The sequence below is a fragment of the Jaculus jaculus genome, chromosome 5 (genome assembly GCF_020740685.1).
Source record: "Jaculus jaculus isolate mJacJac1 chromosome 5, mJacJac1.mat.Y.cur, whole genome shotgun sequence".
Taxonomy (NCBI): Eukaryota; Metazoa; Chordata; class Mammalia; order Rodentia; family Dipodidae; genus Jaculus; species Jaculus jaculus.
Window position 1 is genome coordinate 173,849,400 of NC_059106.1, and position 26,108 is coordinate 173,875,507.

Genomic DNA, 26,108 nt, shown 5'->3' on the forward strand with positions numbered 1-26,108 from the left:
CCAGAACCTCCACAGAGTCATGCTGCACAGATGACTAGATAAAGAAAAATAAAGAACGGATGGGGAAGGGCAGCTCAGGACTCTGGGCTACTCTGGAGGGTTCTCAGAGGTTCTAAATAAGAAAGCAACTATTCCCCTTGAGGCAAGAAGGGCAACAACAAATGCCGTTAGAAAGTTCGTGATGAATTGCTCCCAGGTATAGACTGGGGAACCATCTTCTTTAAAGATTATTTTTATTTATTTATTTATGTTAGAGAGACAGAGAAAGAGGAAGATGCGCGAGAAAGAGACAGAATGGATGCACCAGGGCTTCTCAGCACTGCAAACAAATTCCAGGTGTATGCGCCACCTTGTGCATCTGGTTTATGTGGGTCCTGGGGAATTGTACCTGGGTCCTTTGGCTTTACAGGCAAGCCCTTTAACCACTAAGCCATCTCTCTAGCTTGGGAGCCATTTTTTTGACACATTCCTTAGTGATCCTGCCTATATAATGAATTTGATGTGTGGCAAATCACTGTGGTAAGTGTTCTGTGGCTAAATTCTTTTCTAAGATCCTACTCAGGCCTCTACAATCAACCCAATGTTTTGCACAATCTTAATTTCATGAAAAAATCATGCTATTCATAGATTTCTTAGACTATAACGGATTACAAAAAGTCATCTGCTCTAATGTTCTAGAAGATCTAAAGTTACCTTGTTTTGAACATGATAGTTTTACATAGATTAAGCAACTAAAAGGCAAAGTTTTTTCACTTTTCAATTGGTGGTGTTGTTATCAAGAAGATAAAACCCAAGGGAGCAACAGCCTAGAACTTTAGGATCTCAGGCCTACTTCCTGGAGCATGTATCACTCTTAATGCTAGTATCTTTTCATTAAAAGTCTCCTTTGTTCTCCAAGGAAGGAAGCTGAAAGTTACCATTGACTTGCATGCTTACCACATTCATGCCAGACCAGTCAGCCAATTCTCCTACATCACACTGCACAGAAGGCAGCATTCGTAGACTCTCTGCTCACTGTAACACTGCAAGATTGTGAACATGCTGGATGCCACTCTGGTAATGAGGTTTTTTTCTATGGCACAGACGACTCTGAGAAATGGAGATTAACTGACCTAATCAAATGAACCTTTTAAGTCTGGGTGTAGAGGTCAGAGCCCCAGAAGCCAGACCCTGGAAACAAGAGCGGGATTTAAGTTCCACCACTGCCTTGGATGGAGCGTCACATGGCAGGGAACGAAGGCAGCCTCTAGTTATGAGAGGAGGAGGAATTTTCCAAAGTCATTTGGCTAGTGAATGACACAGACAGGTTGAAACCCAGCTTCCATGACTTCAGGACCTGTGCTTGAAATTGCCACAGGTATTTCCTCTCCTCAGACATGTTATTCAAGTGCCAGTCCCTGAGGAAGGGGCCTCAGGTGAATGGTGGAGGGTGGGGACTGTGTCTGTTTGGCTGTGGATGGGCAGCAAGGGGCGAGCATGAAAGTCAGTGCCTCCTAGCCCCAGCTTTTTCTCTGTACCTGCATGAAGGGTAGTAAGAATTTCTGCAGGGCTGCGCGAGGGACTGTGAAAGTACATGAGGGTGCACTGTAATTGTGAAGCCCATAGGGAAAGTAGATGGGATGCCATGCAGGTATCTTTAAAAAATTTTTCCTATCTATTTATTTGAGAGAAAGAGAGAGAATGAGGCAGAAAAGAGAAGAAGAATGGGTGCCAGGGCCTCTAGCCACTGCAAGAGAACTCCAGGCGCACGTGTCACCTTGTGCATCTGGCTTATGTGGGTCCTGGGGAATCAACCCTGGGTCCTTAGGCTTCATAGGCAAGTGCCTTAACTACTAAGCCATCTTCCCAGCCCCTTTTCTAATTATTTGAGAGAAAGAGAAAGAGAATGTTGTATGAGCATGCCAACCCCTCTTGCCACTGTATATGGACTCCAAATGCATGGACCTCTTTGTTCATTTGACTTGATGTAGGTACTCAAGATCACACCTGGGCCACCAGGCTTTATAGGCAGGTGCTTTAAGCGATATGCCATCCCTCCAGCCCTGATTTCTTTGCTTGATGACTGGAAGTCTCAATGTTCTTGGCTTATACATTGGTTATGGTGTCTCTGATGGTTTGTTTTGAGGAAAAAACTTAAAAATAAAATTTCTTTGGAAGTGTATTGATTTCCTACTACCTTTATTGATAACTACAGCTTAAGATATAAGTCAGTTTTCCCCTTCTTTAAAAAATTTTTTTTAAAGGCAATTGAGTGTTAAAAGCTAAAGTAATAGCAATTTATTGTGGAATTTATATATAAAACTAAAACATATGGATATGGTAACAAAAAGGCTAATTGAAGGTGTAAAATGTGCTATACTGTCATAAGTTTAGATTTTTATGTTATATTGGAAGTATTAAATATGAATTAATGACAGACTGTGTAAAGATGTGTATTTCAGGTTGACATTGTATATATGTAAGTACAATGACTGTGATGGGGAGGTAATATGATGGAGAATGGAATTTCAAAGGAGAAAGTGTGGGGGGATTTTTTATAATCATGGAAAATGCTAATAAAAATTAAAAAAAAATAAAAAAGATGTGTATTTCAATGTAAGTAACCAAAATATCATATGAAGATATACAGCTATAAAGGACACAATGATACACTAAAACACTTGAATCAATCAAAAGAATATAGGAAGAGAAGAATAAAAGGGAGAAAGAGGAAATTAAAAAATTAAATAGCAAGATGTAGAACTTAAAATTAATGAGTTTTTAAATTATATTACATATAAATAAATCAAATACCTTTGTTAAAGGACACAGATTATCAGACTAGATTATTTTTTAAAAATCTGTGACAGGGTTGGAGAGATGGCTTTGTGGTTAAGGTGCTTGCCTGTAAAGCCTAAGGACCCAGATTCAATTCCCTAGAACCCACGTTAGCCAGATGCACATGGTGACACATGTATCTGGAGTTCATTTGCAGTGGCTAGAGGCCCTTGCATGCTCATTCTTTCTTATAAATAAATAAATATTTTAAAAATGTATGATATATAAAGATCCAAATAAGATGAAATAAAAAGTGATAAAGACACACCATGCAAAAATATGTAGAAGAAGACTGGTGTAGCAATCCTCCTATGAAAGCAGACTTCAAGTGAAGGAGCCATTGCACAACGACAGAAAGAACAATGTATCAGAAGACAAAAATTCTGATTATGTGTGTATTTAATCAACATAAACAAGAAATGCTCTCCTATTTATGATGGGTTATATCCTGATAAACCCACTGTACATTAAAACTTTCTCAAGTAAGACTATGTTTGTACGCCTAGCCTACAGAGCGTCGTCACGGCTTGGTGACTCTAGGAGCTGCAGCCTGCTGCTCTACCCCCGTCTCGTCAGTGCTGTACTGAACGTTCTCAGCCCATAACAAGACTCAAAATGTTTGTTAAAGAGGGATTTAAAAATATGTTTATTTATTTATTTGGGAGAGAGGCTGAGAGAAAAAGGCAGACAAAATACACAGTATGGGTGTGCCAGGGCCTCTAGCCATGCAAATGGACTCCAGGTGTATGTGCCACTTTGTGCTTCTGGCTTCACATAGATACTAGGGAGTCAAACGGGAATTCAGGTTTTGCAAGCAAGAGCCTCTGACCTCTGATCTATCTCTCCAACCCCTGAAGTATAGTTTCCACTGAATGATTTATTGCTTTTATACTTTCATAGAGTTGAAAAATTTTAATTTGGGCCAATATAAGTTGGATAATGTCTATACATAAAAATCTATTCATTATATCATAAATTAGAAATAAATTACACTTCAATACAAAAAATATAGAGGGAATGTCTTTGCCTTCAAAGAATTCACCATTTGGTTAAGGCAACAGACATATAGAAAGATGGGGGCAGACAAAAGTGATACAAAAGAAGTTCAAGCTGAGCTAGTGGTGTATTCCCTTAATCCCAGCACTCAGGAGGGCTGAGGCAGGAAGACGGCTGTGAGCAGGAGGCAGCCTGGGTTTCAGAATGAATTCCAGATCAGCCTGGGCTACAGTAAGACCCTGCTTCAAACAAACAGATGAACAGACAGAGCAATATGTGATCACAGCCAAACAGGAATGGGAAGGGAAGGAGAAAGGCTGGGAGTTGAGAGCACAGTGAGAAAGCCACAAGCAAGAAGGCTATGGTCTGAGCAGGTCTGAGAGGGCAGAGGGAGGGTGGGGGAGGAGCAGCGGCAGGGCAGACAGGCACTGAGGGACGCAGAAGAGGTAAACCTCCACCTTCCCCAGGTTAACTCACTCAGTAACCCTTTGGAGGAAGTCTACCCAGCAGTGGAGAGCACAACCCTGTTTTACAAGATGAAGTTCAGAGAGGTTATGCACTCTGCCCAAGGCAATAGAGCTTATAGGATTAACCTTTGTCATAGGAACTGGGGCATGCATGACCCCAAAACCTGGGCCTACCCAGTTCAGGGCTTTTTACTTGTTAAAGACAAAATCTGTTCAACAGAGATGAGCAGGTAGCATTATGCAGGAAAAAGCCCTGGTCAGGAAAGTGTCCTTCCCTAAAGCACGTTTAGAACTGTGCTCCCACAGGAGGGAAAGACAGCTGATTCCACTCAAAGGGCTCTGGGGTGGTTCTCAACTGTGAGAGTGTTTATGTCATGGGCAGCGCTTCCCAAGTGAATTACAGCTGTTTACACACAGTATTTTCCTGGGACACCGAAACAGGGTGTGTAAGAATGCTTCACTGACATCCTTTCCCTCCTTGTCCCTCTACAGGTCTCCAGTTCTTGGTCATGGAATAGTTCTTGGTCACATGTACTTCTCCACTATCTGGCCTTTGACACAGCCCCATGTATTTTTTCAGTTCAATTAAAGAATGGAGCCCTTAAACCATTCTTCTTGTTAGCATAAGATGCTGGCTGTCTCTTTTATTACATCTAAAATGGATCATCTCTATTACAGTAAAAGGCAGACTTTTTTAACATTACTTCAGATGTTTTCTTTAGACTGGTGTTAACATAAAGCAAATGTCTCTTGAAACTCTGAACCAATCTGTTAAGATAAATAGGCTTCACTCATGATATTTCTACACTGAAATCACAGGCTTGTGGTCTGCAGCTTCTTAAAGACTCAATTCATACATGCCAAAATGCCTACTTAAGAAATACACACACGTACAGCAAGATAGCTTTGCCATGGAAACCACAAAGACATGTCTGGTTCAGACTCCACAGCACATACCACAAATAACAGCCCATCTTCAAGGGCAGGCCCTATGCATACACAGGGAAAGCCCAGAAAACTAAACAACTGAAACACTTCAAACAGAAACCTTACTTTATGTTTTTTTAAAACTGTATTTCAACACACATATATCTATCTTAGTAGTTGTTACTTTTGTGTGTGTGTGTGTGTGTGTGTGTGTGTGTGTGTATGTTTGTTTTTTTCCTTAAATAGAACTTCAGACTTGGGTGTCATGAATAAAAAGGAAAAATACAGGGACAAAGGGCACATTCATGTTTCAGATAACGCCAGGATCATACATGAGTTTTATGTGATCTGGATTCTAGAGAAAGCCACTCTGTTGTAGTCCTGAGCCTGCTATGCATGAAGGTCTTGAACTACAGAGATGATGGGAGATGCTTGCCGTCCTCCTTTCCCCCACCGGGAAGAAGGAGGAGTGTCAGCAAGAAAGAGGCAAGAACAAGAAGTCCTTCTAATCAGGAACTCTCTAGGCTTGGAAGGGGTAGGCTTTGTTATTAGGTACTTTAAAACTGGTAGAAATTTGATATGATCTATCTGCCTTGCTGAAGTATAAATTCTGTGAGGCCATGGACAGGTTCCAATTTGTTTATCATGACATCCCCAGCATGACACACAGTGCCTGAAACATGGTAGATGTTTAATAAATACTGGATGAGCAAATGAACAGGAAGGTTAAGAGTCATTCGTACAGCTATTCGAATTGGCTCTGCCTGCAGTGGGAGCACAGGTGTGCACAGGGTGGTTCAGAGTGGTAAAGCCATAACTCCACATGAACCTACGACTGACTTGTGGGAATTACCATTTCAGTCCACTGCTGCTCCATTCTAGGAGTCTCTGCTCACAGAGACTGGTGTTCCAGAAAGTTTTCCCACAAAAAGCACTCAGCCTATTTCTATGTTTGTCTGTTCCTTATGCCTGGAGAGAGAGCAGTCAACACTGAGAGGTGTGTGAGCACCACCTGCCCCCTTCCCTATGAATGCCAGCTGACTTAACCTCCATTAAAGCACAACTTTCACAGTGACAACAGCAGAGCCAGCAATCGGTGTACCTGCTTATTCAACCAAGAAGCACACAGGCCCTACTTGGGCAATGGCTATGGAGCTGACTACAGAAATTCAACACAGTTTATTACTCAGAAATATGAAGTTTCATATGAAAAGGTAGCTAATGAGCCCAAAATGACCATTCTCTTTGTTTACCATTCAAAATATGCAAGTAGTTTCCAAAATTTTCATCACTGACAGTCTCCTTATATGACAGTGGTCTCCACTTTCTATTTAAAACTCCTATAATCTAAGTAGAGGTACATTTCTAAGAAATTTATCAATCTGTTAAAGAGAAACAAACATGGTCACTACAGGTCAACAGAAATAGGAGGACAAGGGACACATTTTGGTGAGCAGATCAGGAGGCCTGACTGTAAAGGGCTAAATGAGAAATAATTCTGACTTTTGCTGGTCTCACTTGCAACTTCTTACTGTCATTGTATTATGCATGAAAACAGCCACAGATGATAAGTAAACAAGTGGGAGGTGCTGTGTTTCAGTAAAACTCTTTACAGAACAAGCACAGGGCAGGCTTCTGCTGGTTGGCAGTGTCTTACTGAACCATGGATTGGACACATAATCCCTCCTCTCTGTAGGAAATAAAAGGGGTCCACTTACTTTGCTCTCTTGGCCATTTCATTTCCATCCCATCGGGGGCTATATGGGTAATTTTTCTGGGCCTGGGAGTATAGTTGTCCACTGTTGGTGAAGTGATAGACAGACTGAAATGTGAGCGTTGGCTGATCTCGAGGAAAAAATAGAGGCAGGTCAACTGGAAAGGCAGAAGACAAGAAAACAATATTAGAGCTAAACACACCTTAAGATGCAATTTTGGCTAACTCAGAATGTTGGGTATAACACTCTTGGAACCACAAATACTGCTTGAGGCTTAGATGAAAGGCATGGAGCGAGGGACTAGTAACTATAATGTATCTTTCCCATCTTCAAGGAGTTGAGCATCTTGCTAGAGAGGCGAATCACACACGAGTCATGCATTAGCACATGGAGTCATGCTGTATACATGCTGAGAGGTCACCACGGATGGGTACAGAAGCTTGGGTAGAAGCATGACAGTGCCCCACATCATCTGAGCTCCTGACCATGACCTTGTCCATTAAAAGATGGCTGTGTAACTATCTTAGGTTTCTACTATACCACAAACTCCTAAAGGTTTGAGCAGTGTCTTTTTCATGTATAATTTGATGGGGGGACAAGACAGAGGCTGGAATTCAAGAATGGACTTGGAAAAGGGCAAACAGGGCAGTTGATAGTCTTTCTACTTTATAGGATATGACAATTAAACTGCCAGAAAAAAATCTAAAGTTATCATTCTGCTTCCAATCAAGCAGTGAATTTTGATACTCAGCAGTTTCCATTTTTTCCACATATGTTACCACATATATTTATATCTCCTAAATCAGAGGGGGCTCCTTAATGGGACAAGTCTGAGCACTGTTGCCTGCTGGTGCAGTGCGTCTGAGTCTCATCCTTGTTGCTAGCATGTGTCATGTGCTTTATCTTTTCATTTCAGGGTGGTTTTTGTTTTGTTTTGTTTTGGTTTGGTTTTTCGAGGTAGGGTTTCACTCTAGTCCAGGCTGACCTGGAATTCACTATGTAGTTTCAGGGTGGCCTCAAACTCATGGGGATTCTCTTACTTCTGCCTCCCGAGTGCTGGAATTAAAAGTGTGTGCCACCACACCTGGCATTTCAGGGTTTTTAAAGTCAACGTCTGAAAAAATGAAAGCAGTCGGGTGTGGAGGAGCACACCTTTAATCCCAGCATTCAAGAGGAAGAGGTAGGAGGATTTCTGTGAGTTTTGAGTTTGAGTTTGAACTACAGAGTAAGTTCCAGGTCAGCCTGGGCTGAAGTGAGACCCTACCTGGAAAAAAAAAAAAAAGAAAATCAAAGCATTTGTTAAGTTTTATTTGAGGTAACTATCATTAGAAACAGAATGTTTCAATAGTACATTTTTTGAGGTATAAAATATACGTTTGTTATTCATTTCTAGGACAAAGAATGGGCAATTTATCAAATACAACAAAAAATGTATAGAATTTTCTAGCATGACAAGAATATTTTTACATATTCTAAATTGTTACTTAAAACTTCATGAAGGAGATATTATTTTGATCATGAGCATTTAACCAGTGAACAAACTTGACTCTGTGAAGGGTGTTTTCACTTGCTTGTGTTGTAGGTAGGCAGGGGCAGGAGTCAGATCTAGACCCATGATTCAAATCCTCAGCTCCTACTGTGTGACACTGCCTCCTTCTGTTCCACAGAATACTGGTCTAACCTGCTTCTGACCTGCTCACTTTGCCATAATTAGCATTTGGTAAGCCAGAGCCTCCTCTGTGAAGATGGCACAAGGATCAACTTTTTGGCAGATGCAAAGGGATGCATGCTAATAGATTTAGCACACGTCAGGGTGGGTGACAGTGAGCCTGGACCAGCTTCTTTCAACATGTGACATGACTTCTTAAAGGAAGGGTTAGGTTTATGGATCACTTTATAAAGAAAAACCATCAACACAAAAATCCCAAGAAACAAAACATCTGTCCAGTGGGTAGGGCTTCTGGGACCTCTGAGTGCACTTGACCCCGAGGCTGTGTGTGACTCAGCAGTGCAGGGGGTTTCTGTACATGAATCACACAACCAAAGAAAAGTGGCAAGACTCTGAATGTCCACTCTTTAGTCACATTTCTCAGTGTCATAACACATGCCTATTTATGCCAAAGAAGACAGTTCATAGTATATAAAACAATGCAAAATATAGAACAGATCAAATGATAAATGCCTCATTTCAGAAAATCCCTCTGGGTTCCTTCATAGTTCCAAGCTTGACCGACAGTCTTCAGCCACTTTGAACACACACTGATTTCTAAACCTGTATGTCCTTTCTGATTACCTAATTTTCTCTGCTTAATTTTATTAAAAAATAACAACCTATTCACATATAATTTCACTTGCTTTCAACTGTAATTGCTATATTATATATAATGTAACTTCCTAAATAGAAAATAAGACTCAGGTTAACACCCAAAGCAAGCATTAGCAGAAAAGCATTTAATAGACTAGCTAGGTCAAGAAAAATAAATAATTTTAAATCACAGAATTAAATGGCAATGATTTATCACCTTAAATTAGTCATTACTAGTATCAAAAGCAATGTAGCTGGGCGTGGTGTGGCACATCTTTAATCCTAGCACTTGGGAGGCAGAGGTAGGAGGATCACTGTGAGCTGGAGGCCAGTCTGAGACTACATACTGAATTCCAGGTCAGCCTTTACTAGAGTGAGAGAACTCACTCTGTAGGCCTTGGCTAGCCTCATACTCATGGTGATCCTCCTACATCAGCTCCCAAGTGCTGGAATTAAAGGTGGGTGCCACTGTGCCCAGCTTAAAAACTGTTTTTAAAAGGGACTGACTCTTGTTATGTTGCTTTGGATGGCCCCAAACTCTTGGGGTTCGGACATTCTCCGACCTCAGTCTCTAGAGTAGCTGGGGCTACAGGAATGCATCACTACATCTGGCTGGGAATGCATTCTATTTTCTCATTATTTTGCTCTGTAGTAATGAATTGCTGGTATTAGTATTTTGAGTTGATGATAAGTGGACTCTATTCCTGAGCCATCTTCTGTGACACAAATGCCTCCTTAGCATCAGAAACAGTCCCAAAGGTTTATTTCCCCAGGCAAGTAAGATGCTGTGATTTCTTTAAAAAGACACCAGAAAGCTGCATGCTGATCTGCACTGTGATCCTCCCAAAGCATTTGTTACTTGATTGTTTTGCCATGGAGATTTGTCTAACAAGGTGCAGTTGAAGTTGATGTTGAAATACGAGCTTTCTCTGTGCATATGGTAACTGGAACCAGGGGAACAGGGTGTTCACAGTACTCTAGAGATAAAGTCAGTAATCTGAATGCAAATTCATGTCCCAGAAAAGAAAATTTTAAATCAATAAATTATCTCACTTAACTAAGTTATACCCTGTCTAAAATAGTCAATACTTAACAAGAGGGTACCTTCTTTAAAAATGTTCTATGCACATTTGATGAGCTAATAGCTAAAATATTTGAGAAATGTTTTATATTTTTCTTATAAGAATTTTTGAATGGTACAAATAAGACAGATGTTATCAAAAACAAAAGCTTCTTTTCCTTACCCCCAAATGTTTTTGTCACTAACTTTTGCTTATAGTTGGATGATTTTCTTTTTTAAAGAAATTTTTTAAAAAATATCATATTCATTTTATTTATTTATGAAAGAGAGAGAGAGAATGGGCATAACAGGGCCTCTAGCCACTGCAATCAAGCTCCAGATGGAAGTGCCACCTTATGTGCATGTCTGACTTTGTGCGCTTGCATCACCTTGTGCCTCTGACTTATGTGACTTCTGGGGAGCCGAACCTGGGTCCTTAGGCTTTGCAGGCAAGTTTCTTAACCACTAAGGAATCTCTCCAACCCAGTTTGATGATCTTCTGATGCATAGAAAACAGTTACTCTAGGCCTTTAACATGCTAAGTTGCTCTGAAGGAACCTGTGGGTTCTTAGTGATTTGAGCTCCTTCCTAGCTTTGGCTCATCAAACCCATCACTTCAGTTACTTGCTTCCTTGGCACTTAATGGCCTGGGCTTGAGTCCCACAACAAAAACATTCCTTTTGGTTCAGCTACTTGTCAGTATTATTTTGACAACTGCTTTCTGTCTCCTCCTTTTGGTGTACAGTGCCTGAATTTAGAAGGGACTGTCCTCACTGGCGTGTAGTCTTGAACAATTTCTGAAGCACTTCTTTCTTCAACAACTTGTTGAAACAAGCACAACGAACACTTACTCTGCACAAATTGGGCATGTCTCTGTCCTTTCCACAGGGCTCTGGTGGCCTGGTGGCAGGCACGATGAAAGCTCCAACCCAGGCAGTTGTTGCATGGTGGGCTCTCCTGTCACAGTCCAGAGCTAAAGCTGTTTCCTAGGCCACAGCAACCTGTGGCATGAGAAGAAGGGTGGCACTGTAAAGAGCACCATCTCTAAACCACAGTGAGGCACAGGTGCCTGTGGGTGGCCGTAGTTTGCCATCTCTGGGAGCCCATTTTACTTGTTCCTAAATGTGCATCATGTCTCCCAGGAGGGTCCAGGAAAGGAGTGTCTCAGGTTGCAGGCCTCACTAGGAAGCCCTTGCTTCTCCATATGTCCCAGCGGCAGAAAAATGGTCTTGGGACAGCCAGCAGAAATGCCCCATGATGCACTGGATACACAGGATGGCCTGGCTGATTCTTGGAACATTTCAGGCATAGTTCTAACAATTTTGGTTATGTGACTTTTCTTCTACCGAAGAAAAACAACAACAAAACTTGTCATAACCATGGTAAGATGAGAACAGGGATCTTTAACAGCAAGTCCTGATAGATAGCAGTCTGGCATGGGGAAAGGAGAGAGCATAATAAAAGTAGAATTGACAAACAACGAAAAAAAGCCAACCTGGGCCCACTCAGGCACACCAATTCTCTCTCTCTCTCTCTTGCTCATTCTAGGAAAAAAGAAGAAGAAGAAGGAGAATAAGGAGGAGGAGGAGGAGGAGGAGGAGAAGAAGAAGAAGAAGAAAGCTCCCACACATTGCAAATATTCCTGAAGCCATTACAACAGTCGTTTGGTGAAGGAGGCAGCACCCTTGGTTGCCTACCTAATACCCATTTTTATTCTTTCTAATGGACAGAGACCCTCCTGCCATTCAGTTTGTAAGTTTTGAATACTGACTCTCTTAGGCTCCCATTTACTGACTCTCTTAGGCTCCCATTAACTAAGATATGGGGTATCATCCCATCTATCTATCTATCTATCTATCTATCTATCTATCTATCTATCTATCAATCAATCATCTATTTACCATTTTAGTTATGCTAAGAATTGAACCCAGGGCCTGACACATGTTAGTCAACCACTCTATCACTGAGCCATATCCCTAACCCAAGCCATGGGAATATGACTCACCCTAGCAGATGGGACCTGAGAGGAAGTCCACAAGGGGTCTTCTGAGAAATATTTTCCTCTCTGATTGAAGACATATGCAGGGAGAAGTCCCAATTTCATTCTAGTTTTTAATCCTGTCTGTGAGGTCCTGAGGCTTAGAGCTGTGGCAAGCCATGCTTAATTATTTTTTAATTTATTTTTTTGTTTTTCGAGGTAGTGTTTCATTGTAGTCCAGGTTGACCTGGACTTCACTATGTAGTCTCAGGGTTGCCTTGAATTCATGGCGATCCTTCTACCTCTGCTGCCCAAGTGCTGGGATTAAAGGCATGCACCACCATACCTGGATGTGAGGAGTGAGCTTGGCAGCCCTGAGCTGCTGAGCTCATCATCCTGAAACTGTCCAGCTCTGGGCATCTTGTTTTATGAAATGATCGCAAGTCTTTACTATTTCAGCCTCCTTTTAATCATACTTATAGTCAAAGACATCTTAGGAAACATTGTTTCTCACAACTTCTGCTCAACAGAGAGGAAAACTGAATAATCTATCTCAGAATATTTCCATCAGTGGCTAAAAACATTCACAAGACATAAATAGGAAAGTTTTAGTTGTCTGGAAATTTGGTTTTGTGGGACAGTTCAATCCTTGAAAATGCCAAACAAATGAGGGGTTAACCATAATTGCTTCCTTGGGAGTCGCATCATCAAATAGTTCCACCATTATTCACAAACCATTATTTCATGTCTTCATATCTTACACACTTACATCCCTTTTTGCCCATCCCATGTCCTTGGTCAGTAGGGAAGGTCTTCAAGGACCCACTTACTGGTGGTCAAGGTCATCTTCCCAGTCCCAGGTTTCTCAGACTCCCTAGTTCCTTGAAGCGATATTATGAGACTTTTTTTTTTTTTTTTTTGATTTTTCAAGGTAGGGTTCTGCTCTAGCCCAGGCTGACCTGGAATTCACTATGTAGTCTCAGGGTGGTCTTGAAATCACAGAAATCTTCCTACTTCTGCCTCCCAAATGCACCACCACTCCCAGCTTGGATTCTATTTTTTTTTAATTTTGTGACAATTCTCTTGCATCCATCTCCCAAATGTTGGGATTATAGGAATGTACCATGTCTGGCTGAAGTTGACTCTTATTTTTTTTTAATATATATATGGATATATATAGAGAGACAGAGAGACATTGACTGAATAAGTGTACCAGGGCCTCTTGACAGTGCAAACAAACTCCAGACACATATGCCACTTTATGTGTCTGGCTTTACATGGGTATTGGGCAATTAAGCCTGAATCAGCAGGCTTTGCAAGCATGCTTTTAACCACTGAGCCATCTCCTCAGCCCTGAAGTTGGCTCTGAGAGCAGGGCATAAACGTCACATTCCTAAGCTACTCCCATCCAAGGCAGGCTGCTGTGCATTTACCGTTTCCCCCTTACTGAACACACACCTGACTTCAAGCCACGTGGATTCTAGCCCCTCCCTCAAAGAACCAAACACCACACAACTGTACTACTCACCCATGAGAAGTACAAGTTTTCCAGGTCAAAAGTACTTCTCTTAAAGAAAATTTAAAAAGTAGAGCTTTTGATTGTATGCCTTTCCCAGCTTACTAGCTCAATGCTAGTCTCAGGAATTGCCTTTCTCGTTCTTGCTTTTTTTTTTTTTTTCCGAGGTAGGGTCTTACTCTGGCCCAGGCTGACCTGGAATTCACTATGTCATCTCAGGGTGGCCTTGAACTCATGGCGATCCTCCTACTCTGCCTCCTGACAGCTGGGATTAAAGGTGTATGCCACCACGTCAGGCTTCCTTTCTCTTTCTTAATAAACTGTCTCTATTCTTTTTTTTTTCAACTTTCAAAAGTTATTTATTTATTTGCAAGCAGTGAGAGAGATAAGAGAGGCAGACAAAAGAGAAGGGGTATGCCAAGGCTTCCAGCCACTGCAATGAACTCCAGATGTATGTGCCACCTTGTGCATCTGGCTTAATGTGGGTATTGGGGAATTGAACCCAGGTCTTTAGGCCTTGCAGGCAAGTGCCATAACCTCTGAACCAACTCTCCAGCCCACCAAAGTAAACCCATTTAATTGGAATATCAAGAAAAATGTGGATACCCAAAAGGAGGCAGAAGAGAAAAATTAATTCTAGATTATACTAACTAAAGACAAAAACCATCCAATTGCTTAAAAAAATAAGCAACCAGGAAACAAATAATAAATGCTAGCTAGACCTACACATGAGTTTATCAATAATTACATTAACTGTAAGTGACCTAAACAGATTATATGTTGTCTCTAAGAAACTCATTTCAAATGTAGCAAAACAGATAGTAGATGGGAAAAGAATATGAATTTCCTATGCTACCTAGTAGATTTGTGGGGTTTTATTTATTTATTTATCAAAGTAGAGCCTCACTGTAGTCCAGGCTGACCTGGAACTTGTTCTGTAGCCCTACGCTATCTGTCTACCTCAGCCTCCTGAGCACTGGGATTAAAGGCCTGCCTGTTTTACATAATAGATTTGTAATTCAAACTGCCGCTAAAAGCAAAACACATTTGCAGTCTCGGTTTTGTAGGTTAGAGACCTGGTGTGACTTAGCTGGCTTCTCTGCTTTTGGGTCTCACAGGTTACAGTCAGGGTGTTGTCTGCGGTTGCCGCCTGTGTCACATGCCAAACTTCCTTAGTTGTTTGCAGAATTCATTTCTTTTTTCTTTTTAAATTTTTATTAACATTTTCCATGATTATAAAATATATCCCATGGTAATTCCCTCCCTCCCCACCCCCACACTTTCCCATTTGAAATTCCATTCTCCATCATATTACCTCCCCATTACAATCATTGTAATTACATATATATAATATCAACCTATTAAGTACCCTCCTCCCTTCTTTTCTCTTCCTCTATTCTTATTACTTTAAACAATAACAAAAAAAAAAAAAAAGCCTCTTATCATTGCCAGTCAGTGACAAGGGAGAGTATTAACTAGATTTTGTTACACTGGTTTTACTCTTTACTGGTTCAAGTTGGTTTAAAATATCCACTATTGGGATACCCAGATCTGGAGTCCTTTCCTCTGTGTTCTTTCTGCTTTCTTTACTGTAAAATAAACTTTGCTTTTATAAGCTTTAAAGAAATAATAAAAAATAAAATCCCCCTTGAATTGTGTCTTATCTAATCATGTAAAATGACTGCCTCTTGAGTGTGAATATCACCAAGCTGAAGTGTGCACTTTCCTGGTTTTTGCTGCATGTACCAAGAGATCCTATTTGGGAAGAGACAACACTGTATGTATGCCCTTACTGTCACATCAGAATGACCCCATCACTTACTAATTATGACATCATAAGCAAAAAACTTCTTTGAAGCTTGACTTTCTCTTTTGCAAAATGAGGATAATAATTCTTATCTCACTGGGTATACTGAAAAGACTGAACAAAAGTCAGACAAGTGCTAAATAAATGTCCATTCCTTTTCCTTACTCCTTTTTTTTCTTGTATTTTTTCCTTTCTCATCTAGGCTTTACACTGTATGACATATGAAATTTCACATAATTATAGACTTTCAGGTACTTCAATTTTAATAATTTTGATGGAAAAGTTTCTCAACTTTGTATGAATCTTCACATCTCAATAAACGTACTTAAACTAATTTAGTCTTTTCTTGATGGCAGGGAACATGCTAAAAAGCCATTATACATGATGGCCTCAAGGGTTAAGAAAAACACAGCTTGCTATTTCACAAGGGCCTCCTACCTAGGAGCCTACACTCCCCCCAACCTGTGTGCTGTTGTGAGCTGATGTGCCACCCTAAGGTCACCCCTGACTGTAGACCTTCTCTCTTTTACTTCTGCTTCCATCTGTCTAGCCAATGCTTTTCCCAAGGTCAACTGTGTCCTAGCATCACCTCTCTTTTGTCCACTTCAGTCTATACATGTCAGGTATGAAGAGTAAGGTATGGCTATTTTGCACCCCTGAACAGACCTGGCTGGAAGCTGGTGTTCTACTCCTATTTGGCTATGTTGTTGACCAGTGGAGAGCCAAGTCCTCCTGTCTGCCCACTTACATAAGCCCACAGCAAATCTACCAGATTTCTCCTCCCAAGAGATTGGAGGTTCCCAACTATACATTAGCATCAACATCAACATGGAACCTGACAGACACCCCAGACCTCAAATATTTTATCATGCCTCTCCAGACAGAAATCACTATAGAGGACTGCAGACTCCTTAAGAGCAAGGGCTGAGGATTAGTTATTTTATGTTATAAAATATGACCCATGAAAGACACTCAATACATGTTTGCCAAATGAGAGAGAAGGAATATATAAAGGAAATGCAAATAAAAACTTTAATGCCCAGGTACGGTGACATTTGCTTGCAACCCCAGCATTTGGTAGGTACCGGCAGGAATGTTCAAGGTCATCCTCAGCTACTTAGCCAGATAGAGGCCAGTATAGTCTACCTAAGACCCTCCCTCAAAAACAAAAATATAAAATAAAACTAAAGGAAATTCTGTTTCATAACTATTAGACTCCCAAAAATGTAAAACCCAGACAACACTCAAGGGTTGTTCAAGGCTGTAGAACAGGGTGCCCATCACAGATACTAAGAATGTAAACTGCTAAACCTCTGGTACAGTAAAAGTCGACTCACATATTCCACTACTCAGTGATTCCATCCAAGAAACTACCACATGTGCATGAGATGATAGTAGGTGAGGGCTTGTTGTAAGCCTCATTTGCTATATCAGAAACTAGATGTATCTTACATGTGTATCAAAGGAGCATGGATAAGCATATTATGGTACAGTCTTTCTGTTGAATCCTGACAGCAGCAAAAGGGGTGGCGTAGGGTTTCATACACAAACATGCATGCAAACGCGCTCAGGGACATAGTGTTCTGTGAAAGCAGTTACCAATGAATAGTTCAAGGTACACTTAGAAAATTAAAAATGCATACATTATTATATATTGTTTATGGAAGTCTATGTAGTGAAGTTATAAAGACATGAATGCCAAAGATAAACACCAAACTAAGGATGGTGGTTACCTTTAGGAATTAAGGGGAATGAGAGAGGGGTGGGTTACCTGGGGCTGGCCAGGGCACCTCAGCTAAACTAGTGGTGCTATTTCTTTAAAAAAAATCGGGGGCTGGAGAGATGGCTTAGCAGTTAAGCGCTTGCCCGTGAAGCCTAAGGACCCCGGTTCGAGGCTCGGTTCCCCAGGTCCCACGTTAGCCAGATGCACAAGGGGGCGCACGCGTCTGGAGTTCGTTTGCAGAGGCTGGAAGCCCTGGCGTACCCACTCTCTCTCTCTCCCTCTATCTGTCTTTCTCTCTGTGTCTGTCGCTCTCCAATAAATAAATTTTACAAAAATGTTTTAAAAAAAAATCGGAAGCAATAACAATAATAGCCAAAAATTAAGGTTTAAGTAGAGTGGGAACACACGTATTTGTTTCTGTACTCTCCATGCATTTATGCAAGTTTAAACAGCTATCATTTCTTTATGAAGCTTTAAAGAGCAAGGACATTCTTTTTTATTCATTTTTTTTTCTTGGTGTTGGGGATTGAATCCCAAATTTTTCACATGGTTAACCTATGTTTCACCACTAAGCTGCACCTGCTTAATAGTCATTAATAGACATTAATAGTCCTAACAGTAGGAAACTATTGGTATGATTACCTCTGTACAAAGTTCAAAATACAGAAAAATAATGTACTGCTTATTATGTTTAGGTACATGATACATTGTTTATGGATTCATTCTAGGCAGGACAGCTGTTATGCAAATGAAGAAGCAGTTCAGATAATGTTCAGAGAGTAGCTACTTCTGGGAGAGGCCCACAGGGCTTCTGAGACACTGGTACTACTCCTGTTCCTTACCCTGGGGGGGGGGGTTATTAGTCATTAAAATATACAAGTATGCTTTTGTGTGTGGTGTGCATGAGTGTCCGTGTGGGTGTTTATGTACATGTATGGGTGTGCAGGTGGAGGTCAGAGGTTGATGTTGGGGGTTTTCCTCAATTGCTCTCCACCTTATTCTTTGAGACAGGATCTCTCCACTGAACCTAGAACTCACTGATTCGGCCAGACCAGCTAGTCAACAAGGCTAGGGGTCTGTCCTCACCTCCCCAGCACCTACAATTAAAAGTGCAGGACACTATAACTAACATCCTACATGAGTTCTGAGGATCTCAACTCAGGTTCTCATGCCAGTACGGTAAGTGTGTTACCCACTGAACTGTCTCCCCAGCCTGCAAGAATGATTTATACAGTTTACAGGGTCAGGAGAATTGAGTGCTTTTCAGGAAATAAAACCAAACCAAAGATGGCAGAACACAGGAAGCATGAGGGTGCCCTTGTCCATGAGGACAGGAAGCATGAGGGTGTCCTTGCCCATGAGGACAGGAAGCGTGAGGGTGCCCCTGCCCATGACGACAGGAAGCGTGAGGGTGCCCTTGCCCATGAGGACAGGAAGCGTGAGGGTGCCCTTGCCCATGAGGACAGGAAGCGTGAGGGTGCCCTTGCCCATGAGGACAGGAAGCGTGAGGGTGCCCTTGCCCATGAGGACAGGAAGCGTGAGGGTGCCCCTGCCCATGAGGACAGGAAGCGTGAGGGTGCCCTTGCCCATGAGGACAGGAAGCGTGAGGGTGCCCCTGCCCATGAGGACAGGAAGCATGAGGGTGTCCTTGCCCATGAGGACAGGAAGCGTGAGGGTGCCCCTGCCCATGAGGACAGGAAGCGTGAGGGTGCCCTTGCCCATGAGGACAGGAAGCATGAGGGTGCCCCTGCCCATGAGGACAGGAAGCATGGGGTGCCCTTGCCCATGAGGACAGGAAGCATGGGGTGCCCTTGCCCATGAGGACAGGAAGCATGGGGTGCCCTTGCCCATGAGGACAGGAAGCATGAGGGTGCCCCTGCCCATGAGGACAGGAAGCATGGGGTGCCCTTGCCCATGAGGACAGGAAGCATGAGGGTGCCCCTGCCCATGAGGACAGGAAGCATGGGGTGCCCTTGCCCATGAGGACAGGAAGCATGGGGTGCCCTTGCCCATGAGGACAGGAAGCATGGGGTGCCCTTGTCCATGAGGACAGGAAGTATGAGGGTGCCCTTGTCAGGTGTGTGCAGGAGATCTAGGAAGGCATGCATGGAGCTCATTCTTGATGGAGCCTGGGGAATGTTCCATAGAAAGAAAGTTGATAAAATGTTCGGCACTGTGTAGATGTAACATTTTTCTATGTTTGATCTGCTCTGGCAATCATATAACTTCAATGTGTAGAAAAGCTCTGTCTTTCTCACCTGTCTCCTTCCTTTTGTACATGTTGACAGGAAAGAGAGGGTGAGCCAAAGCTGAAGGAAGAAGATGCTGGCTTTAAGAAGAGCCAGACTGCCCTTGTCCCTGGAGGCTGAGTGCCTCCTTGACCTCAGGTTTTATGTGGATCCACTCTCTTCAAGGCTCAAGTGTCAGGAGACGCCTCTGAGAACTCAGCATGCTTCCCAGCTGAGTTCCCAGGCAGGGCTCCCTCAGCGCTGACCCTCATGAGGACAAAAGCAGAACAGCAAGGTTGAGACCAGGACCAAGTGGTCTCCAGCATGAGAATCCTTCCTTGACCTGAGAGCTTCCCTTTCTCCTTGCTCCATCCATCACTCATTCAGAGGGCATATACTCTGGTCCAGGTCCCAAGCTAGAACTAAGGCCCCCGACTTGTCACAGCTTGGCTGTGTGCTGAGGTCCACACCTCCAGCTGCCTGTGTCACCTAGGGGCCATGCCCACTGCACACCATCCCCACCTGTACCCTGGCTTCTCTGCTGTCCTGACACCTCATTTCTTTGATTCCTTTTACTTCCAGCTCTGAGACACAGTCCAAGCCCCACCTTCTTCCTGGAAACTTCTGTCTACATAGCTCCTCGGTGTTCCTGACTCTACGCAGGGCTAGCTACACAGAAAGTGGTCAAGACACGCAGAGACTGACTGGCACAGACGCCAGTGAGGAAGTGATGAGGACACCACACATGGAAGAATGAAGCACGCTCTTTTAAGAAGCAGAAAGGAATCTAGCAAGAGAGAGTGCCATAAATAGCACTTTAAGTTCTATTTTTAAAGAATTTAGTCACAATAAATAAATTCCTTGCTTGGGAGTATTAGAAAAGAAAGATGGCTAAATTAGGGCAGAGTTTGATTAAAAGAATACTTAAATAAATTAAATTTTATTCAAACGCAAAATCCTTGGCACTAAAAGCTGGGCAAAGTATCTAAAAAGCCCTAGGTTTTTAATTTTAAAAAATCCTGGGCAAGGTACTAAATTCAGATGATTAGAAGAAAAGGAAAAATTCAGTATTTCTGGTTAAAGCAGAGGGGCTGACATTGGTCTGCCATTTTGAAATACTGAACTGGCTAGGTATAAAAACTGTAAGTGTCCTATCATGCCAAAGTGAAGGGTGCCTAATGTGACTTCATGAAGAAAACAAAAGTCACCAAGCTAATCTAGTCTTTTTTTTCTTTCTTTTTTGAGGTAGGGTCTCATTCTAGCTCAGGCTGACCTGGAATTTACTATGTAGTCACAGGGTGGCCTCAAACTCATGGAGATCTTCCTACCTCTGTGTCCCAAATGCTGGGATTAAAGGCGTGCGCCATCATGCCTGGCTAGTCTTCTTTTTTAAGGAATTAGTTGTGACTTTTATATTCTACAGAAGAGATCATATATTCAGTTTGAGAAATATTACCTGAGCACCTACGTAAGCTGGCTTGAGGGAAGTCACGCTGACCAAGGCTGGGGCTGGGGCTTCCCCTTTGGAGCTTGGCATGTGACTGACTTCCACTTTCTGAGGATGGGAGGCCACAGTGAGAGAGACACACCAGTGGAGTTCCTGCCAGGGGTGGGGACAGAGATATGGCCACTTAGGGCTTCTGGGAGACTGGTCAGATGGGCTGGCTTGAACCGGGGCCTTGGAAAACGTTTCGGCCAGGTAGCTACAGGGAGAAAGCAGGGAGAGGCAAGAAAAGGCAGGCCGAGGGAAGAGCATGCAGTCAGAGTGGAGGAGGAGTATGCAGGGAAATGGGCCAGGGCAGATGAATTACATGTCACAGGGTAGAAGGCTAGGATGGAGGAGCTCTGGATAAAGATGTAGACTGTGGTGTATTCTCAACAGAACACAGAAGTGTGGACACTTTTCTATGAAGAGTTACCCTGGGATACTTCTAGGGAAAATCTCCCATGGCACTCATTCTGGTGAGTCACACATTATCAGCCCAGAGCAGTATAAATCCTTCAGAATGGAGAATGCTCTGGAAAGCGTAATGTGTAAATGAAAAAGTAAGTTACGATCTGTTACTAGAAGAGCTTATCTAGTTACAGCTAAACATTCTGGTGAAGAAGTGTGTCTGAGAAGGGTGCCTCGAGTCCACTCCAGTTAGGCAGTGTTAGCATATTAGCTGATCTCTCAGAGGCTCTTTTCCCACCCATAAACCTGGAAAAACTCTATCCTGAGGGGTGAAAATAAAGCCTCATATGCCTTTACTGCTTTTACTGGTATGTAGAAAGTGCTGGATGAAAAAGGATGGAATGTACAGGAATGTAAAAACTGGAAAGAATATGGCCTTTGGAATGTGACAGATCTGGGCTTGATTCCTATTCTGCCAGTTGCAACCTGGGTGACCCTAGGCAACTTACTAAACTCCCTGAGTCTAGGTTTCTTCATCTTTAGAATGGGATAATACCTACCTTGCAAGACTTTGGGTGGTTTACATGCTATAATGAATATATGTGTAGAATACTTGGCACCCAGTGGGTATTCACAAGTAATACCTATTATTATTCACTTTTCTCTAGAAGTAATTAAAAAAATAAACCTGGGTCTGTATATATATTTTTCCAACCCGACAGAAAACACAACCAAAAGATCAAAGGTAGCCATGTGTTTTTCCAAATTAAGCCTTCAACTTTATTTTTTAAATATTTTTCTTGTGTGTGTGTGTGTGTGTGTGTGTGTGAGAGAGAGAGAGAGAGAGAGGTGGTATGTGTGTGTCTGTATGCTCTTGCAGTGCCCCATATACTCGCTTGCAGCAGGAGTCCCTTGTCTGTGGTGGCTGGAGTGATGCAATGTTGGGCCTTCCTCTCCATGGTTCTCCTGCCTGGTCTTGTTTAGATTCTGGAGCTGGCAGGGGCTGTAAAGATTCTCTGAGTCTCTGCTCCCCTGCAGGATTGGGGTTACAGGCAAATGTAGCCACACCCAGCTGTTTTACGTGGGATGCGGAGATTTGAAATTGGCCAGTCTCAGGCCCACCGGTCCATATGCATGCACCTTTAACCACTGAGCAATCTTTCCAGCTCCCAACTTAGTTTTTGTCCCAGTATTTATTTGTGGAAAATTCAGCAACCCTTCAGAACTCTTTCTTTTTTTTCATTATTATTGTTGTTATGTGTTTGTATGTATGTGTATGATGTATGTCTGGGCATGTGCATGCCATTGTATACACGGGAAGGTATGAGGACAACCTTGGGGTGTTTGTCCTCTCCTTCCACTGTGCTGGAGACAAGCTCTTCCCTGCTGTTTTTGCTGCTGCATGTATGCCAGTCTAGCTGGTCAGCAGGCTTTGGGGTTCTCCTGGCTCTGCCTCCTATTGCCCACGGTGAGAGCTAGGAATAGAGACAAACATGCCACTTTGTGCCTGACTTTACGTGGATACTGGAGGATTGAACTTGTAGGCTCTCAAGCAAGCATATTTAACCACTGAACCATCTCTCACAGCCACAAGAACTCTTTGTTTTTGCTTCTATAATCTTGTAAATTAAAAAGGAATCACAGGTCTGGAGAATGCAGGCTAAGTTGGGTCTTCCAGCAAAAGCTTCCATAGACCAGAAACCACAGAAACAGAGCAGAAGTGATCTGATCATGGGAGTCTGGCACTCAGCCTGACTGTTTCTCCCCTGCTCATTCTCCCCACACTTGGAGGTGCTTCCTGTAAGGCGAAGCTCTTCTTTTGAGAGTGGTGTTATTATTCAGGAAAAAAATATAACCAATCTTCACATATTTAAGGATTACCTATTTGGTTTATGAATCATTCAGGCTTTGGGATTGTTTTGTTATTTTTGCCTAGCTCTTTTGGCCATTATTTCTTCTATAAGAATGAGGGGGGATGAGGTGCGGGAATAGAAATTAATTAATGCTCTTCTCTGATAGAAATTCTAATTAGGAGCTCATTTGAGATAAAGGCATGGTTGCTGCCTAAAATGAGATTTTGGACTGTCTCATTATTCTCATACCTGTTTTGGATTAAAGAGAATAAGCTGTGTCAACATAAAGGGGTCATGTTGAGGCAAGCTCCAAGCTCCAGTGAGCTGGATAACTCGTACATCAACTGTAAAGGAACAGACCACTTTCAGTCACAGGCCTGCTCAGTGCGGTCCTTGGAAAGGCATACACGCCCTCAGCACACACTATGGTGGCTCTGCTTTCCAGACAAGCGGGAGCTTGCTCTTCAATAAATACTTCCAAGCAGAATTCACTTTTATTTCTTTATCCATTTCTAGATGACTCAAAGCCAAAATGATGAATATGAATTCTGATAGCAAGTCATACAGTCATGACAGTATAAGTGTGAGTTCTGATAGTAGGCCAGTGAGATGTGTCAGCCCTAACCAAGGAGACTAGAGCCTGCTGTTTATAGTTTCTCTAGTTCCTAGCCCTGGGCTATTAGGTTACCCTCCTGGAATTTGTTGTTGGAATGCTTACAGCTGCCAGAGTCTTGGGAAGTAGCCCATCGGGTTATTAGAAGGTGTGAGAGTTAAGTCTGGGAGCACCCCGTGAGTAAACCACACGGGCTAGGGAAGACCTCTTTACTCCCTCTTAGGTGCCTTTTGATAGGGCTGCTTGTGAGGCCCAGGTGAGCTGTAGTGTTATTTACAAGAGATTTATTCAGAAAGCTCCTTCTCTTATCACAACAGAGGACACACTCAAACCCCAGGCTTGGCTATTACCTCCCCCTGGACAAGGGAGAAGCTTGTGCTGTAGAGAGAGGGTGACCTGCCTCAACTGCCTCCACAGCCACAGAGAAAACGAGGGTTCTGCACTGAGTTCACTGTAGCAGGCCTTTGGCCACACAGTACCCTCCAAGCAGAAGTGAAATAGACACCTCTACAATAGGGCTTCCACAGTATGACTGGATTCTTCAAGAACCCAAATTGGAAACACTTCTTAGAACAAACATGAGCTATACATGATGGGGTTTTGCTTATTTTCATTCTAATAAATACTTTTTTTTTTTTGAGGTAGAGTCTCACTCTAGCCCAGGATGACTTGGAACTCACTCTGTAATCCCAGGCTGGCCTTGAACTCACAGTGATCCTCCTACCTCTGCTCCAGATTCAAGGTGTGCACCACCATGCCCAACCCAGCCTCTAATAAATACTTTATAATTTTCTTTTAAATTTTATTTATGATGAGAGAAAGAGAGAGAGAGAAAGAATGGGCATACCAGGGCCTCCAGCCACAGCAAACTCCAGACACATGTGCCATGTTGCACATTTGGCTTATGTGGGCACTGGGGAATTGAACCTGAGTCCTTAGGGTTCTCAAACAAGTGTTTCAACTGCTAAGCCATCTCTCCAGTCAAGGAAAAGGCAGGACATCAGTACTCATGAATGCCTGCAGTTTGGGTTCTTTCTGCCCTGTAGTCCTCCTGACTTCCTTCTACTGAGGATGAGTGTTTTCCTCAGGCAAGCCAGAGAATCAACATAAAGCACTGAGAACAAGATGGGCCAGGAGCAAACAGGATAGGATGAGTGGTGGGCGTGTGCAGGGCTCGGCGGCTCACAGTGGAGGGCGGGGGGGGGGGGGGGGAGGGGGGGGAGGAACAGGATGAGTGTTGGACATGTGCAGGGCTCGGTGGCTCACAGTGGACAGGGGGAGGAACAGGATGAGTGGTGGACATGCACAGGGCTCAGTGGCTCTCAGTGGAAGGGGGAGGAACAGGATGAGTGGTGGACGTGTGCAGTGCTCGGTGGCTCTCAGTGGACGGGGGGGAGGAACAGGATGAGTGGTGGACATGCACAGGGCTCGGTGGCTCTCAGTGGAAGGGGGGGAGGAATAGGATGAGTGGTGGACATGCACAGGGCTCAGTGGCTCACAGTGGACGGGGGGAGGAACAGGATGAGTGGTGGACATGTGCAGTGCTCGGTGGCTCTCAGTGGACGGGGGGGAGGAACAGGATGAGTGGTGGACATGCGCAGGGCTCGGTGGCTCTCAGTGGAAGGGGGGGAGGAATAGGATGAGTGGTGGACATGCACAGGGCTCGGTGGCTCACAGTGGACAGGGGGAGGAACAGGATGAGTGGTGGACATGTGCGGGGCTCGGTGGCTCACAGTGGACGGGGGGAGGAACAGGATGAGTGGTGGACATGTGCGGGGCTCGGTGGCTCACAGTGGACGGGGGGAGGAACAGGATGAGTGGTGGACATGTGCAGGGCTCGGTGGCTCCAGTGGACGGGGGGAGGAACAGGATGAGTGGTGGACATGCACAGGGCTCGGTGGCTCCAGTGGAAGGGGGAGGAACAGGATGAGTGGTGGACATGCGCAGTGCTCGGTGGCTCACAGTGGAAGGGGGGAGGAACAGGATGAGTGGTGGACATGCGCAGTGCTCGGTGGCTCACAGTGGACGGGGGGAGGAATAGGATGAGTGGTGGACATGCGCAGGGCTCGGTGGCTCACAGTGGACAGGGGGAGGAACAGGATGAGTGGTGGACATGCACAGGGCTCGGTGGCTCACAGTGGACAGGGGGAGGAACAGGATGAGTGGTGGACATGCACAGGGCTCGGTGGCTCACAGTGGACAGGGGGAG

The 26,108-nt window shown here is 43.4% G+C and overlaps 1 protein-coding gene across 1 annotated transcript in view; it reads right to left on the minus strand.

Moving 5' to 3' along the window:
• Positions 1 to 26,108, minus strand: part of Babam2 (BRISC and BRCA1 A complex member 2) — a 442,166-nt gene that overhangs the window by 20,406 nt on the left and 395,652 nt on the right. Inside the window, exon 11 of the mRNA XM_004669403.2 lies at positions 6,926 to 7,079. Within this exon, the coding sequence (XP_004669460.1) occupies positions 6,926 to 7,079 (154 nt within the window). The remainder of the gene's footprint in view (positions 1 to 6,925; positions 7,080 to 26,108) is intronic.